The sequence below is a fragment of the Ictalurus furcatus genome, chromosome 3 (genome assembly GCF_023375685.1).
Source record: "Ictalurus furcatus strain D&B chromosome 3, Billie_1.0, whole genome shotgun sequence".
NCBI lineage: Eukaryota > Metazoa > Chordata > Actinopteri > Siluriformes > Ictaluridae > Ictalurus > Ictalurus furcatus.
In genome coordinates, this window is record NC_071257.1 from 17,327,778 (window position 1) to 17,345,923 (window position 18,146).

General features: G+C 39.0%; 1 protein-coding gene across 4 annotated transcripts in view; it reads left to right on the forward strand.

Moving 5' to 3' along the window:
* The window catches only part of ninl (ninein-like), a 25,992-nt gene continuing 7,846 nt past the window's right edge, over window positions 1-18,146 (forward strand). Inside the window, exons 1-17 of one of the 4 annotated variants that reach the window (XM_053621172.1) lie at window positions 1-247; window positions 3,025-3,236; window positions 3,505-3,601; window positions 4,088-4,260; window positions 9,038-9,131; window positions 9,609-9,799; window positions 10,665-10,820; window positions 11,915-12,082; window positions 14,181-14,317; window positions 15,146-15,286; window positions 15,371-15,545; window positions 15,796-15,906; window positions 16,026-16,115; window positions 16,436-16,583; window positions 16,716-16,781; window positions 16,886-16,983; window positions 17,141-17,499. In XM_053621172.1, coding sequence (XP_053477147.1) covers window positions 3,054-3,236; window positions 3,505-3,601; window positions 4,088-4,260; window positions 9,038-9,131; window positions 9,609-9,799; window positions 10,665-10,820; window positions 11,915-12,082; window positions 14,181-14,317; window positions 15,146-15,286; window positions 15,371-15,545; window positions 15,796-15,906; window positions 16,026-16,115; window positions 16,436-16,583; window positions 16,716-16,781; window positions 16,886-16,983; window positions 17,141-17,499 — 2,387 coding nt within the window. In that variant the 5' untranslated portion in view covers window positions 1-247; window positions 3,025-3,053. Of the gene's footprint in view, window positions 248-3,024; window positions 3,237-3,504; window positions 3,602-4,087; window positions 4,261-6,735; window positions 7,983-9,037; window positions 9,132-9,608; window positions 9,800-10,664; window positions 10,821-11,914; window positions 12,083-14,180; window positions 14,318-15,145; window positions 15,287-15,370; window positions 15,546-15,795; window positions 15,907-16,025; window positions 16,116-16,435; window positions 16,584-16,715; window positions 16,782-16,861; window positions 16,984-17,140; window positions 17,500-18,146 lie in introns of those variants that run through there. The other 3 variants (XM_053621171.1, XM_053621174.1, XM_053621173.1) reach the window with 3 other exon arrangements.

Genomic DNA, 18,146 nt, shown 5'->3' on the forward strand with positions numbered 1-18,146 from the left:
TGTGCGCTTTACACACACACACACACACACAGCATCAGTGAATGAGCAATAACTAACTAGCGGCGAGAGTGCATCGGTACAGTTTGTGTGTGTGTGTCTGTACCAGTACCTCAAACACACTCCTGCTCCGTTTTCCTGTGGATTAAATGGGGAGTTTGTCACTTTAGTTCTTTAATCCATGCGGTGATGCGGTGGGACAAAACAGAGAGGATTGTATGAAAAGTAACGGCACTGTGCAGTAAAAACGGTAAGATGAACTCATGTTTCATTATTTCAGTTACGTGTGCATATTTTCGAGATCGCCCACGCATCTGCACCGAGACGTTTGAGGATTCCAGTGTTGCTTATGAAACTGACTGTTTTAAACAGATGAAGTTGTCCTGGCTGACCAGGCTTTAGTTTTCGGTACAGTCAAGTCTCGTTCCCATGGTGAAGCGTTCAGGCTTCGGCAATACATCATGGGAAACGCATACATAACTGTGTGTAAACACACTTTGAACTGTTCTATGGAAAGTTTCAGTGATAATACTTTATACATGTGACAAAGCAAATATGTGCACTCTTGATCTCTCACTCTTGGTGGTCTCGTGTGTGTGTGTGTGTGTGTGTGTGTGTGTGTGTGTAGGCATGTTGGAGATCTCACCATATCTTGGTGAAGACAAAAACAAGCTTTCCCCACGAGGAAAGCAGCTTTTAAAAAAACGGTTAGATGATGGTTTTTAATGGTATTTGTAGTGGAAACCATTAGAAGTGGGGTATGACAAATGTTTCTATATGTGTGTGGGTTTATATTGCTAGTACATACATACTAGCATTCAAATATACTATATTAATTAAATGAGCAACAATATTAATATTGCAATTACAAAAGATTATCATCTTTAAATTTTTAGTCACAAGAAATCTCCAGTTTATTTATCTGGTCAAGTCATGCAGTTTTTCGCAGATTGGTGAATCTTTGTCCATCTTTACTTCTGAAAGACTCTGCGTCTCTAAGATACTCTTTTTATACCCAATCGTGTTACTGACCTGTTGCCAATTAACCTCCAGCTGTTGCTTTTTGGTAACGTACTTTTCCAGCCTTTTGTTGCCTCTGTCCCAACTTTTTTGAGACAAGTTGCGGCCATCACATTCAAAATTACCTTATTTTTTTCCTTAAAATGGTACATTTATTCAGTTTAAACATTTCATATGTTTTCTATGTTCTGTTGTGAATAACATATTGTCTATGAGATTTGCAAATCATTGCATTCTGGTTTTATTTACATTTTACACAGCGTCCCAACTGTTTTGGAATTGTGGTTGTATATGGTATACATTAAGCACATTAAGATAACCAAAACACTATTGCGCATTAGTGTTGATAATGTAACCAATAGTGTTGATAGTCCTGGGGCAAATACTTTTCCACAGCACTATAGATAAATTGATCAATGGATCAATAGATTGATCTATTTATCTATCGATCTATTATCTATAATGCTGTGAAAAAAAGTATGTGCCCCATCCTGATTTCTTCTGTTTTTGTGTGTATATCATACCAAATAATTTTAGATCTTAAAACAAAGGCAACCTGAGTAAACATACAATACAGTTTTTATTTTTAATTTTTTTTATTGAAGCAAAAAAAAGTTATCCAACATCCATCACCCATGTGAAAAACTAACTGCCTCCTTAAACTTAAAGGTCCTGCCACAGAATCTCAATTGGTTCATGTCAGGACTTTGACTAGGTCACTCCAAAACTTTTATTTTGCATTTTTGAGCCATTTAGAGGTGGTCGTACTCCTATGTTTTGGATCATTGTCTCGCTGCATAATCCAGTTGCACTTGAGTTTCAACTTACGGACAGAAGACCGGACATTTTCCTTTAGGATTTTCTGGTAGAGAGCATGTTTCCCTCAATTATTGCAAGATACCCAGGCCCTGAAGCAGCAAAGCATCCCCACACCATCACACTTCCACCACCATGCTTGACCATAGTTATGATTTTCTTTTTGTGGAATTCTGTGTTTGGTTTATGGCAGATGTAACCGGGACCACTGTCTTCGACTCATCATCCACAGAACATTCTCCCAAAAGGTTTGAGGATCATCAAGGTGTATCTGGCAAAATTCAGATGAGCCTTAATGTTCTTCTGGGTTAGCAGTGGTTTTCATCTTGCCACTCTTCCGTGGATGGCATTTTTGCCCAGTATCTTTCTGATAGTGGAGTCATGAACAGTGACCTTTATTGATGCAAGAGAGGCCTGTAGGTCTTTTGATGTTGTCCTTGGCTCTTTTGTGACTTGCTGGATGAGTCGTTGCTGTGGTCTTGGAGGAATTTTGGAAGGTCAGCCACTTCTGAGTAGGTTCACTACTGTGCCGAGTTTTTCCATTTGGAGATAATGGCTCTCATTGTGGTTATTTGGTGTCCCAGAGCCTTTGAAATAGCTTTGTAACCCTTCCCAGTCTGATTTATTTTAATCACCTTCTTCCTCATCATTTCTGGAATTTCTTTCAATTTTGGCATAGTGTGTTACTGGGTAAGACCTTTTAACCAACTTCATATTGTTGGAAAAGTTCTATTTAAGTGTTGATTTGATGGAACAGTGTTTGCAGTAAATAGGCCTGCTTGCGTCTAGTCCAGCTGAACCCCATTATGAATGCTGTTTCATAGATTTGGGGAATTAGTAACTATGGGAGCAAATACATTTTCACACCGGCCCAGTTGGTACTGGATAACTTTTTTGCTTCAATCAATAACATTATCATTTAAAAACTGTATTTTGTGTTTACTCAGTTTGCCTTTGTTTTATCTAAGATTTAGTTTTAATCTCTGAAACAATTTAGTATGAGATATACACAAAAACAGAAGAAATCACAACACTGTATCTATCAATCTATCTGTCTGCCTCTGTGTATCCAGATATGTGAGGTACTAAATTGTCTTTTGATCTTGGTGGTCCTATACACTGTACTCTGTTTAGGTACAAACGCTTTGAATTAAACAAAAATTTGTTATTTTTATACATCTTGCTCCATAGGTTAAGCAGGTTGTGCAGTATGTGGTGGGATGGATGAGGATGAGCAGAACCGTTATGTGACTCAGCTGAAAGAGGAGTTTGACAGCTGTGACACTACGGGCACGGGTTACCTGGATAAAGAAGAGCTCACTGAACTGTGCCACAAGCTGAGTTTGGATGCTCATCTACCGCTACTACTGGACATACTGCTCGGGCCAAGCCATTATGCAAGGGTGATGATGCATGAGCGTTCTCTTATGAAACTAGCTGACTGTGCCAGCCAATGTTATAATACTTTTACATAATGTAGATGTTGTTACCATGTTATTTTCCATTTCCAAATATTTTATTTAAAGCATGAAGCTTGTGGGGGGCTTTCATTATAGTTTCAGAGTACTACAATAACCCTGATTATAGGTCTAGTCTTCCTAATTACAATATGTACAGCGTCTGTATAGATGTTTTATAATTATAGTAATGATCTCTTATTTACGGTTTCAGGTAAATTTTGAAGAGTTCAAAGAGGGATTTGTAGCTGTGCTCTCCAGATCATTAGACCTTTCTACATCTGAGGAGGAAAGCAGCTACCTTGAGCCAGGTACATCTTTGTAGAGCTAATTGCCGTCTAAAAGTGTTTTTTGGCCCGCACAGTAAAAAATGTCATTGTAATTCTTGCAAAAATGTTTTTCTTCCACAAAAATATTTGTTCATGGTTTACATGTCGTTAAGAAAAAAATATTTATGCAGTTAAAATTATAACAGTTACTTATTTTATTTTATTTACTGCAAATGCTCTTTTGGAAGAAATTTCCAATAAAACAATATTTTATTGTCTCACATGACAAGTGCAACTTCTGATCAAAAATAAATTAATAGATGTGATTGAAGTGTTTCCCCAAGTTGTTCACTTTCTTTCAGATACAGTTGATTTCTTATAAGCCATGATGAACTTTTTGAGATATTACTATCATTTGAAATTACAAGTGTGTCTGCTTTTATAGTCAAAATTATAAAAACTTATTTCTTGTCATCTTGGCTTGTATGTCTTGTACTACATGTTGTTTATTAATAAAATCCTGAGCAGTCACAGAGGAGGTGAGCCCAAAGTTTGTAAAAGGGACCAAACGCTATGGACGCAGGTCACGACCTGATAAAACCACCTCAGAGCTGACGGACGATACAGAGAAGGATGAGACCCCCTCTACAGGAGTGAGGAAGGCCACGCTCAAACGCTCCACCTCACTAGAGAGTGTAGAGGTAAGAAGGTTCACACTCTCAGTCTGGTTTCAAGGATGTTATTCTTACCTTATCAGAGACTGCATAAATGTTTATAGCTCTGTCTGTTTCTAAATGGGACAGTATGTTGTATTCATACAGGTTTTTAAACATGTTTAAATGTCAGTGTCTGTGTTGGATAATGCTCAAGGTTGCTTTTAGAAGTGTTTGTAGTTCAATGGCAGAGTTAGAGCACAGTGTACCGGAATCACTGGCTCCAGCACTACAGGACTGTGAGCACAGCTGCTCGCCACTCAGGAAATGTGGTATTGTGGAATGTGCAAGTGGCTGCCTTTTCTTGAACCTCCACTTTCACCAGCCTTCAGTGTTACTGTTGGCTTAGGATCAAAGAATGGTTTAATACACTTTCCCATACTCCGTCTACAGTGCAGGAGTGCTGGTTAAATGGGGCCTCTGTCTTACTTACTTTTTTCTTTTGGAAATATTTTATTTACTGTCAGTCTGCATTGTGGAGAGAAAAAAAAGTGTGGTGGAACTCCTCCTGCGATCAGGCTCTGCAATCTTTCTATTTAATTTCCGAGGCATCGTATTACCAATTCCTTAAATACAAAAGGTGTTGTTTGAGTTTGCTAGAGCAAAAGCTAACTGTAACAACCTCTTTGTTTGAGATTCATCCATGTCAATGTTTGAAGGGGGAGGGAGACTCAAACCTTTGTTCAGGGTGTTAAGATACATTCATAACCCAATAGTGGTCATTAGGAACCACTTCTCTTATGGAAAAAGTGTCTCTCGTGGTGAGAAGTATCTGTCTCAGAGCTCATGTTGTTCCACAAGTCAATCACATTGCAGTTTGTGTTGGCCAGGAACACCAGTTGTCTGTTGTTTATACAACAGGCGTCATTTGAGCCAGTGTAATTTTAGCGCTGTATGATTATCTGGTAGTTATAGTGATTTGGCTTCAAATATTTAGATTTGAAGTTTTGTTTGGTTGGTTTGGGTGGAGACCAGGGTGAAGACACACAAATCTTGAGTGAGTAACTAGCCTGCGATACACTGTAATCGGGTCTGCTGGCGTCTCATTTTGGAAACACGTTTGCATACCAAATTTTCTCCCTTTCTCCGTCTCTGCATTTTTAAAATATGTAGGGCTTTTTTGTAACCAAGCTGGCACAGGTTATTCTAGCAGCCTGAGGGACTACATGGTTTTAAGTCACTTTCTTTGGAGAATTCAAAGCCATATTTCCTCAAACAGTATGATCATCTAAATAGCTAACAAGTCTGTTTAACCATAATATAAAGAACATTAACACATATATGGGCAAATATGAGTTTAACTTAAATAGGAATCAGAAAGAAGTAAACTGGGTAAAGACTGCGAGTTACTGTGAGTGTCTGTGGAAGAAGGGGATCAGTAATCAGAGATTTCATATCTTTTTGGAAAGTTCAGTGGAGCTGCTCTTGTTAGGTAAATAACTGAAGTGATACATTTCTTCAAAGACATTTCCAGTCTTTTATGCAATATGATTTGCTATAAGTATGATTTTATGTTACAGGTATGCACAGACATTTTGTATCATATTTTTGTACAAGATTTTGTTTTATTAACTGTCTAAGATCACAACATGAGATGAGAGATTGATGTGAGTAAACTTTATTGTCATCGTGCAGCATGCAGTCATCCTTTGGAGTGTATAATCATCTTTTATTGTTACTTTTAGGGTAGTTTAAACAGGTAAGTTAAGGTAAACTGATAGTTTTCAGCTAATTATATTTATACTGCAAACATTCTGATAGTAGCCAGGACATTGTGAATGACTTCTGCACACTCTTAATATGTGATTAAAATTCAAACTTGAGTATTAATATAGTTTTAGCATGTGGGAGCTATATTCAGGCAAGTAGAAAACATGGGCAGATAAATACTTATCTGTGCCAAACAGGATGGTTTAAACAGCTCCAATACCATGCTGAATAACTGAAGCCAGCAAATGCTAGTAATTATGGAATGGAATAATTAAATATAATGGAAGTAATTAAGTATTGTTTGTATTTTAGAATGGTTTAAACAGGATCCTCATTAGTAAGTCTGTTTACTGTACAGTTGCGTAATCTTCTTAGGTTTCGCTTTGTTCAGTGGATATGATTGGTCAGTAGAGAAAACTTTATAATACATTTTATTATGGCATACATTATGTAGACTAAAAGTTTCTTATCGACACTATTATAATGTAGAGGCTTTGTTTTGTACAGTGCCAAGGTGAATATGAGAGAGAAGACAGAGCCTCATTAGGAATGAATGAAAAGAGATGGTGGAGAGAGCAAGATACTATATGAGAGGGACAGAAGAGACAAACACTCTGTGTTCTCTGCTGGAATACTGTTTGTGAACAGTTATGTAATGCTTTTCAATACCTGAAGCTGATGAAAATTGATTTTGGCTTGAATGTGATTTATTACACACTGCTGGAAGCTGAACAGTGAGCCCTGTTTGTAAAGAATGATTGCATTGATGGGTTCTATGAGTGTTTCCTCCACGTACTGAAGTGACACAGTGATTAAGCTGCATGTGTAAAACCCACATTTGTATTGTGTTGCTTATTTACAGTCTCAGAAAATGTGCTGATTTGTCACTGGGGTTACATATACAGTATTTACTTTGAAATATGACTGTAGCATACTTTTAAATTGGTGCTCCTCAGGTGCTATTATATACTTTAATTGACCACTACATAAAATTTTCCATGTGAAAGATGCATGCTAAAGTTACCTTTAAAGGGTACCACCCTTACCATTGTCAGCAATGATACAGTGCTTTGAAAAAGTATTTGCTGATCTCTTCTGTTTTTGTGTATATCTCAAAATACAAAATTGTTTCAGAAATTAAAACAAAATCTAATATAAAACAAAGGCAATCTGAGTAAACACAAAATACAGTTTTTAAATGATAATGTTATTGATTGAAGCAAAAAAGTTATCCAATACCAACTGGGCCTGTGTGGAAATGTATTTGCCCCCATAGTCACTAATTCCCCAAATCTATGAAACTGCATTCAGGACTGATTACTGCAAACCCTGTTCAATCAGATCAACACTTAAATAGAACTTTTTCAACAGCATGAAGTTGGTTAAAAGGTCTTACCCAGTAACACACTGCCAAAAATGAAGAAACTCCAGAAATTATGAGGAAGAAGGTGATTGAAATACATAAGTCTGGGAAGGGTTACAAAGCTATTTCAAAGGCTCTGGGACTCCAAAGGACCACAGTGAGAGCCATTATCTCCACATGGAAAAACTCGGCACAGTAGTGAACCTTCCCAGAAGTAGCTGACCTTCCAAAATTCCTCTAAGAGCACAGCAAACTACTCATCCAGCAAGTCACAAAAGAGCCAAGGACAACATCAAAGGACCTACAGGCCTCTCTTGCATCAATAAAGGTCCCTGTTCATGACTCCATGATCAGAAAGACATGGGGCAAAATTGCATTCATGGAAGAGTGGCGAGGCGAAAACCACTGCAAATACTTTTGAAAAGCTCTGTAAATTTTTCCTGTGTAATATATATTAGTTTTCCTTGTTTATGGCTGTAATATTTTTGTTGGCAATATATTTCTCAGGTAAGTGATGTCCCCACAGCCACACTCCAAAATCTAGTGGAAAGCCTTCCCAAAAGAGCAGCAAAGTGTCACGGTTTCCCCTTTAGGCAGCGCGCTGGAGAGCATGAGGGTGCGCGCGTGCACGAACAAGGTGCGCAAACGCCCGCTCTTCGAATGTTGGCAACCGTGACATTGTTTACCATGGACACGTGCATTTGTTATGTTTCTGTTCTGTCTCCTTCCTGTTCTGTCATTGGCTGTTGTTCGAGCAGGTGACTAGATTGGTGTCAGTCGTCAGCAATTAGCGTTGATTATGTTTGCTTATATACCGCTCGCCTCCCAGTACACGACGCGGAGTATTAGATAGTTAGTCATTGTCCATGTTATGTTCCTTGTTAGATATATAGTTGGTTTCAGATTAGTACATTTAGTCCACGCTGGTTTTTCCGCTCCCAGTTCACCGTTATAGTTCATATTTCTTGTTTTGTGTCTCGACCCTGTTTACTGTGACCGCGACCTTGATTCCTGCTTTGCCCCGTTTATGCCCGTTTGCCGATCTCCTGACCCTTTGCCTGTCTTGACTACGTTTTGAATTACGATTTGAATTTATCTGCTTTTGTCTCCTTTAACAAAACTGTTAACTGCACTTGCATCCGTACTAATCTCCCTTATGTCTCGCAACGTGACACAAAGGGGGACTTTTATCTGGAATGTGCTGTTCAAAAAACATGAATTTGATGGTCATTTGTCTACAAGCTTTTGGCCATATAAGTGTATGTATGTAACGTGTACTACACATTGAAATGTTCTACATGTTAATAGAAAGGCCTACATTATTTGCACCTGAATCCACCAATTCCACTGAATCCACAGTCAGGAACGAAACTATAAGTTAGGCTGTGGGGACCGCATAATAAAGACAAGAGACACCTCTCTAGTCTGCTGTCTCAGACTTATTCTTGCTCATTGTGTTGGCAGTTTGGAATTCCTCATGGCCATATTTCACTCTGCCATTAGTGGATTACTCAACGCTACTGCTATCTTTCCCATTTTTATATCATAGAAACACATCTTAACTCTGTATACTCAGAAGAGCCACATATAGATGCAGTGGCATCAAAAAGAAAGGTTTAATACAGCAGTGACGATTTTGATAAGCTTTAGTATGAAAGGATTTTTGCTGAACTGTTACATCCATATTTTTAGAGTTTGAAGTCTGATGAAGACACAGGGAGCAACAAGGAAACAAGCAGGGAACAACAAAATGCCATTCAACACTCACTTCATTTTGAGGCACAAGGTAATTTTTGTGGTTACTCTCTGTAGTTTTGTACAACAGTCTCAGTATATTGTCTTGTTTTATCTGTACACCAAATTAGAAATCTAAAACACTGTATAAAGCGGGGTCCAATAGTCTGAGAGCACTAGTGAAAATGCTTCTTTTTTGCATTCTTTTCATATTGAATACAACAGTTTTCATTACAAATTATATTATTGACAACAAACCAATGAAAAGTAGAATCTTTGAAATATTTACATGAATTTCAGAGTTTCTTTGTATTTAGTAAGTCCTTTTTTTTCATTAATGATAGTGTGCATTCAAGCTGGCATGGACTCCACAAGTTTCTGCAAAACTTTTGATCTATTTTTGGATCAAATCCACTGGAGTATCATCTGAACACATGTTCCAATAGAAGAGATTAGGCATGAGGAACATCTGAATTTCTGTACAAAGCAGTTAACATGGTCAATGTCACAAATTTCTAAAACTTTTCAGGCCAGTTAAAGCGCTGGAAGCCAGACAGCTCAGGAAGTCGGAAACAGTCCATTGGGCCATGCCAGGAAGTAACAGATGGGCAGGTGAGAGCAGTTTGGAAGGAGTCGGGGGTTGGCGCTGGAGGCACGCTGAACAAGCAAGAGCTGTTGCTAGTATGTGACCACATCGGCCTCAAGGATCTACAATCTGAGGTACAGTCATACGGAAGAACAGAACCAGAGCAACCTAAAATGCAGTGGATGATACAGCCACTGGTAATAGTAAAAGGAAAAAAATGTTTTGGGCTACATGCACCTTGTCTGATTCAAAAAAAGGATTTTGTTACATCACAATAGAAAGAGTTTGTGTGCACTCCTTCCACTATGTTTTGGGGAAATTACCAGCCAGGCCATTTGGAATAGATTCACTGTTGTGGAGAGCAGAATCTACCTCCTTAGTGGAAATACCTCAAGTGGAGATTCCAGCCGACATCGCCCATGTCTCACACATGTATGAGGCCATTACATTCCTGTCACTTCTTCATAAAAGGCCTTGTTCCAGCTCCCAGTGCAACAAATAAAGTGTTTGCCAAACTGTCATGAGTTTACAAAAAATTTCCTTGCAGTGCCACAAGCATCTGTGGCAGAGTCCAGCAGAGCATAGCCCTCCTCTACGCATAAGCAGAATGGCATTCCATCTTCCCCTGTTGTTTAGAGTGACATGAGCCAATGCCAGGTATTTGTTAGCTTGTGTATACAGAATATGGCAGTTAGTGAATTCCCCCAAGTGTGTTATCCCACCCTATCATGATTAGTAGCAGTCATGCATAAAGGAAGAGCTAGTGGGTGGAAACTGCTATGTCTAAAAATATTGTTTAAAAAAGAAAAAGTTTTGCTTCAAATGTTACTTGTCTTACAGTGTGCAGCCATTCACAATGTTACAGTAAGAATAAAGCAGATATAAAGAATGACACCTGTCTTAAGAACATAAATGCCAGTATATCTACAAGAAGTAAATGTTGTTTTTAATTTTATTTACAATAATATTTTTTTCTTTAACCCTTGTGTCTAAACACAGGAGTTAGACAATCTCTTCATGAAACTGGATAAAGACCAGGATGGGAGAGTGAGCCTTACTGAGTTCCAGAGTGGTTTGTTTATACATGGAGATTTGCCTGAACCCAAAGCTGCATCCACCCCTGCCCGTCTCATTGCCCAGTGCTCTTTCTCACAGGTCAGAACACTTACAGCCAACCTTTAAAAAGCTGTGTTAAGTAATTCAGTTTTACACGATGTCCTAGATTTATAACTTGAGATAATGGATACATAGATTTTTATGCACTAATTAGGCATGCGTATTCCATTTAACTATTTGCTTTAGGAGTTAGTTAAGTAAATATAGTTTTCAGCTAATCACATTTAGACCACACAAGTGCTGACAGTGGCCAGGACATTTTCAATGACTTCTACATGCTCGTTTAAAGTTATTAATCTGTGTTTAAAGCACTACAAATGTGTATTATTAATATGGCTTCAGTATGTTGGATCTAATTTCAGACAGGCAGAAAACACAGGCAGCTACATACTTACCTGTGCCAAATAGGACTGTTTAAACAGCTCCAATATCAGGCCAAATATTTGAGGCCAGCAGATGCTGGAAGTAATTAAGTTAACTGGGAAGGTGGAGCTTTCTCTGGATTGCAGCCTTCTGAACATAACAACAAATGGATTTCTATAACCACAGTCATGTGGAGCATGAGCACAATGCATTGCACTTCAGGGATTTTATCTGGACTGCATTTAATAATGTGGGGCCTTCAAGACAGTTTTGAATCTTTCAGTGACAGCACTCTGGACTTTCCTGAGGTGATTTTGTTAATCCACACATTTTTTATCAAAAGCCATAATAAGAAAATGCTTTTTACTCTCAGATCCTTCTAAAAGCAGAACGTGTATAATAATCCAAAATAAGTACTACATTATGAGATTAGAAGTGAATGTAGAGGAAATTATAGAAAAGGAAAAAAAGTGCAATTCACTCTTGGTGTGGATGTAATATGAATGTTTTGATTTGTTCAAAAAGTAGGCCAAGCCATTATAAAAAGCTTACAGCTTACAGCACCAGCATGTTTTAGATTATTAGTACTATGTGAAACAATGTTATTCATAGCTGAAACTCCATGTCTCACGCTTGACAATTGCCCAGTGTTATTTGGAGGCATGATACTGATTAGACACTAAACTATTTTATGTTTCTTTTTTTTTTTTTGCTTTCTAAGAACCAGTGAAAATGTGCTGTTTATAATGTCATTACCTGTGATCTCTCAGGACCTTGAGGAGCGAGTTCTGCGCTCCACATCACCCTCATTGCTCTCCGCCACAGTGGGTCAGAGATTGCTCACTCGGCTGGATGATGGCTCAGGCTGCGCCAGTCCTGAGAGTGTTGTCACCGTTTGGACTGAGGAAGGAATTCGTAACAGCAGAGATATCCTTCAGGTCAGTACTTGATTTGTCTGGATATATTTCTATATATGTTTTTTGAGTTCTCACTGTAAAAAAACTTATTGTACTAGACCACTAGACTACTAATGTTTTTGTACTAGCATGAGTATGTTTTCACTCTCGATAAGGACATCTACCAATTTATGTAAATGTGTTTCCCTTACAGTTGGAATTAGATCTGTCTGATGGTTGATGTATGCTATTATGATGGTATTGATAACCACTGTATTTCCTAAAATATTGGGCAAACATAAGTGATAGTGTGTGTTCCATGATGATAGAAGTTATTTATGATGTTTTATTTTTATAGTGTACAGTGACAAGAAAAAGTATGTGAACCTTTTGGAATTTCATGGGTTTTCTGAATAAATTGGTCATAAAATGTGATCTGAGCTTCATCTAAGTCAAGGGTATTGACAAAAATAATTTGTCTAAAATAATAACAAAAAAAATTCTGATCCCTCATGTCTTTATTGAGAACAACCAAAAAAACCTCATAGTGCTTGTGGAAAAAGTATGTGAACCCTTGAGTTAATGACCTCAAAAAAGCTAATTGGAGTGTCGTTAAGTAAATGAGTTTGGAGGTGTGGACTACAGCTACTTTGACTGATTAAAAACCCCTCAAACGTTTGGAGTTTGCGCTGCACAAGAAGCACACGCTTATGTGAGCCATGCCTCGCCAAAAAGAGCTTTTAGAGGCTCTACGATCAAGAATTGTTGATTTACATAAAGCTGGCAAGGGTTACAAAGTGATTTCAAAGACTTTAGAAATTCACCAGTCTACAGTTAGGCAAACATTCTACAAATGGAGACACTTTGGGACTGTTGCTACTCTACCAATAAGTGGGCGCTCAGTCAAAATGACACCAAGAGCACAACGAAGACTCATCAGTGAGGTAAAGAAACAACCCTGAATGACAGCCAAAGATTTGAAGGCATCATTGGAACTGGCTAACATCTCTGTTCATGAGTCTACAATACGTAAAACATTGAACAAGCAGGGTATCTACGGCAGGACACCACGAAGGAAGCCACTGCTTACTAAAAAGAATATTGCTGCACGCCTGAAGTTTGCAAAAGAGCACCTTGACACTCCACAGCGGTATTGGCAAAATGTTTTGTGGACTGATGAAACTAAGATTGAACTATTTGGAAAAACCACACAGCACTACGTCTGGCATAGAAAGGGCAAGGCATATCATCATGAAAACATCATCCCAACCATAAAGTATAGTGGAGGAAACATCATGATTTGGGCCTGCTTTGCTGCATCAGGGCCTGCCCAGCTTGCAATCATTGAGGGGAAGATGAATTCCCAAGTATATCAGACAATTCTTCAGGATAATGTGAGAATGTCTGTACATCAGCTGAAACTGTGTAGAAGTTGGGTGATGCGACAGGACAACGACCCAAAACACCAGAGCAAGTCCACAACAAAATGGCTTCAGAAAAACAAAATCCACCTTTTGGAGTGGTTAAGTCAGCCCAGACCTTATCCCAATACAGATGCTATGACATGACTTGAAGCGAGCCATACACATGAGATGTCTGAAGAATATGACTGAGCTACAGCCGTTCTGCCAGGAAGAATGGGCTAAAATTCCTCCTGAACGATATGTAGGTCTGATCCACAGCTACAGGAAGCGCCTGGTTGAGACTATTGCTGCCAAGGTGGGGTCAACCAGTTATTAATTGTAAGAGTTCACTTTCTTTTTCCACTGCCATTTTGAATGTTGAATGAGTGTGTTCAATAAAGACATGAGGGATCAGAATTTATTTTGTGTTATTATTTTAGGCACATTATATTTGTCAATACCCTTGACTTGGATGAAGATCAGATCACATTTTATGTCAAATTTATTCAGAAAACCATGAAATCTCAAAAGGTTCACATACTTTTTCTTGCCACTGTATATTTGGTCTTAAAAGTCAAATGTCATTCTTTACTATTTGGATATAACTTTTTTGTTGATAACTGCAAGATTTGCAACATTGTCAGTGTTCTCATATAAAATTTAAAACTATTTTTTTTTCTTTTTTTTTTTTTTTTTAGAGTAATTCCAATGTATTACTTTCTTAATCCCCCATGCAGACTTTGGATTTCTCTTTGGAAGAGCGGCTGAGCCTGGTTGATCTCACGCTTGCCTTGGACAATGAGCTGCTGGTCAGTGGCAATGGCATCCACCAGGCTGCGCTTATCTCCTACAAGGATGAGATTCAGTTCCTTCAGTAGGTTTCTGATACTCACATCTATGTTATATCAATGGTCAACAAAATTACTAATACATACACTATATGCCAAAAGTACGTGGACACCTGACCATCACGCCCATATGTAAGCCTTCTCCGAACTGTTGACATAAAGGTGGTAGACCAGAACTGTCTAGAATGTCTTTGTATGCTGTAGCATTAAAAATTTCCTTCAGTGGAGCTAAGATGCCCAGACCTATTCCATGATGATGATGTCCATGTGCACAAGGCAAGCTCCATGAAGACATGGTGTGGTAAGGTAGTTTGGAAGAACTCTAATGGCCTGCAGAAAGCCATAACCTCAAACCCACTTAACACATTTGGGATGAATTAGAACGCTGACTGTGCACTAGACGTCCTCGCCTGACATCGGTGTCCAACTTCACTAATGCTCTTGTGGCTGAATGGGCAAATCCAAAATGGTCACAATACAAAATCTAGTAGAAAGCCTTCCCAGAAGAGTGAAGGTTATTATAACCGAAAAGGAGGCACCAAATCTGAAATGCGATGTTCAATAAGCACATATACAGTAGGTGTGATTGGTCAGTTCTCCATATACTTTTGGGCATGTAGTACATTACATTTTATGGGGTGTTTTTTCTTCGTCTACAGCTGATATACTGCTTGTATGACACATTGTTTCCCTGTATTTGGAAGAATAATGTCTGCTACACCCTACTCCTAGAACATATAGATGTATAGAATGTAAAAATTATGAAAATGAAGGTTTCCTTGTTAAAGTTTTTGTTGTCCTTAGGATTGTGTGGTCTCCTAATGGGAAGTTTCTTGTATCTGTCCATTATTTAGAGTGCTGGCAAATCAGGCCTGTCAGGAGAGAGACAAGGCCAAGGCACAACTAGAACTGGCAGACCGTCGTAACCTACAGCTGGTCAGAGAGATTGATGACCGCCATGCCACCATGGAGTCACTTAATGAGTCTAAAATCAAGTAAGCTGCATCTATACATGTAAAATATAAAATTTGCTTAAAATCAGTTAATTAACATAGGACATGTATTTCTGCTTGGTTTAGGGATCTGGAGCAGGAATTCCGGGAAAAGCTAAGTGCCCTGCGAAGTGAGACCGAGCAAGAGAATGAGGTGCTGCTTCAGCAAGTGGAGAAGGAGAGAGACAAGTTGAGGAAGGAAGTAGAACTCATCAAAGGCCAAGAAGCCAGTTTGCAGGAAGAAGCTACTACTGTCATCAAGGTAACCAAGGATTAAAGCTAAATTCAGTCTGTAAATCACTGGCTTCAGCCATGCTTTTTGTAATTAATTTTATTTTTTAAGAAAATAACTAGTCAGTATCTGTCTAGGTGTTGCCGTATAGCTCACGTTCTCTCTCTGTTTGCATACTGTTCTGGCTTCCTTCATTTAGAAGCTATTCACTCAGGGTGAGTGGTGTACATTTCTGTGCGATGTGGTGTCAGGTTAAGTATTTGGCAATCTGACTTTATAGGAGAACAGTCGTCTAGAGGAGGAGAACTGTGCTCTGAAAGGGAAGCTGTCTGAGGCAGAAAGCACCATCTCTAAACTAAAGAAGGATCTAGACTATGTGCTGCAAGACAAGGTCAGCAGTTGTGTCTCTTGTTGCCCTCAAATATTTGACCTTGTTCAGCTTTAATTTTTCAAGAGTTAACAAACTGAGTGGTTGTCTAGTGATACAACTGTGTTTGCTATGATTGACAGTATGGTGGTTTAGATCCAAACAGCACAGGACTGCTAAGTCGAGAGGAGCATCTCTCAGGGATCATCAAGGAGTATGAACTGCAGTGCAGGGTAAATCTGTTTTTGTGTACTAATGCATGCCTTTTTTGATGCATATTAAAGTAGTGGCATCTCGTTTGACAGTTTGAATCACCATGTTGAATGGACAATGTTTGTATTTGTTTGTTTGTTTGTTTGTTTGTTTGTTTGTTTGTTTTTTTCATAGTAAATTGTTCCATTGTGTTTTATACACCCTAGCTAAAACCTTAAAACTGTAATAACGGTAAGATAGCTGTGTGTTAAATGTATTCTTGTACACTTCCTAGTTTATTTGGTTTCACTCTATATTCTGGCGAAACCTATGCCACTCAGTGACAGTATGTGTGCAACAGGAGCTGCAGGACAGGAATGACGAGTTGAGCTCTGAGCTGGAAGTACTAAAAAATCAAGGTACAGGAAGGAAAACCAGACAATCGAGGGACAGACTTTGCACTCACACCTGGTCTAGCTGCAGAGCACTAACCACCGAGTCTGATTCTGGTAAATTCTGTTTAAAAAGTGCTTTTATGATTTTTGAAAACCAATGAACTTATAGGCCCTTTTAACAGCAGTAGATTCCAGACACTGAGAAATGTTTCATCAAAACAAACTGCTTATCTATTTGCCTTCTAGATGATCCTGAAATAAAAAAAGGCTCTTCTCCCAAAATCCAGAAATGCACTCATATTGGTACCAATGGTAAGCTATTATGGAAATGTCATAAGTTATATAAAATGGAAGTGGGAAAATTAAGTACACTGGCTTTCATATATTGACAGCTTTGGGTTCATTGGTAAGTCTAGCCCCCACAGTGAGCATTGAGACGGAGCTAGCAATGGAGCAGCTCAAGGAAAGATACGAACAAGAGATCCAAGATCTGAAGATCCAGTTGGAGACCAAGGTAAAAATCTATGCATTAAAATTTCTTGCTTCATAAAGTTGAATATATGCCTGCATGTGAAGCAAGGGGAAGAATTTATTAACTATTAAATCTTGCTCGGAATATTCTTGGTTGTCTACCTAGAGCAACACCTTATTATGCTTTGTCTGCTTTGCAGGTAAACTTCTATGAACGCACCATAGAGCTGATGAAGCAGAACATGGAGGTTGAGCGTAAGGAGATTGCCCATGGCTTCAAGATGGAAATTAGTGAACTGGAGGAGCAGAAGGCTCTGACAGAAGAGCGGCTTAAGCAGCTACATCAGAGTGTGGATCGGTTGGAAGGGGAACTAAAGGTTAAGAGTGAGGTCATGGCTTGGGGACCTGAACAGGAACGACGAGTTCAGCGAGAGCAGGCAGAACTGGAGCAGAACTATGTCCGTGAGATTGGTAACATCGTGCATCGCCTCACCTCAGAGAAGGACCAGCTGGAGGCAGCGCTTAAGCTGAAAATGGACCAGGAAGTACTACTTGTTAGGTGGGTGTGCCCAGATGTTCTGTAGCCTCAGAATCTGCAGGTGAAACACTATGAATTACACTAATTTGAGGTATGACCACAATAGAGATAATACAATAAAGCATCATCTTACCTTGTTTGGGGGACAAAAAAGGCAGTAAATAGTCATTTCCTCTGGCCCACACTCATACTTTAAGTTGAATGAGGATCTGATCAGCAATTTTAATCCACACTGTTATCTAGCTGTCTCATGCAGAGTGCATTCCAGTAGCCCAGTGTTCCTGGGATAGGCTCAGGATCCACCTGACCAGGATAAAGTGGTTACTGAGGATGATTGAATGAACTATTTTTCTAGCCACCTGGATAACTAATTGGGTTGCAAATGTGCCTTTTTAGGAGGGCACGATGGCTTTGTGGTTAGCATGTTTGCCTCACACCTCCAGGGTTGGAGGTTCAATTCTCACCCTGTGTTCGCAGAGTTTGCGTGTTCTCCCTGTGCCATGGGGATTTCCTCCGGGTACTCTGGTTTACTCCCCAGGTCTAAAGACGTATGTTGATTGGCATTTTCAAATTGTCCATAGTGTGTGCATGTGTGTGATTGTGCCCTGCGATGAGTTGGGACAAGATTGTGCCCCAAGTTCCCTGGGATAGGCTCCAGGCTCCTTTCG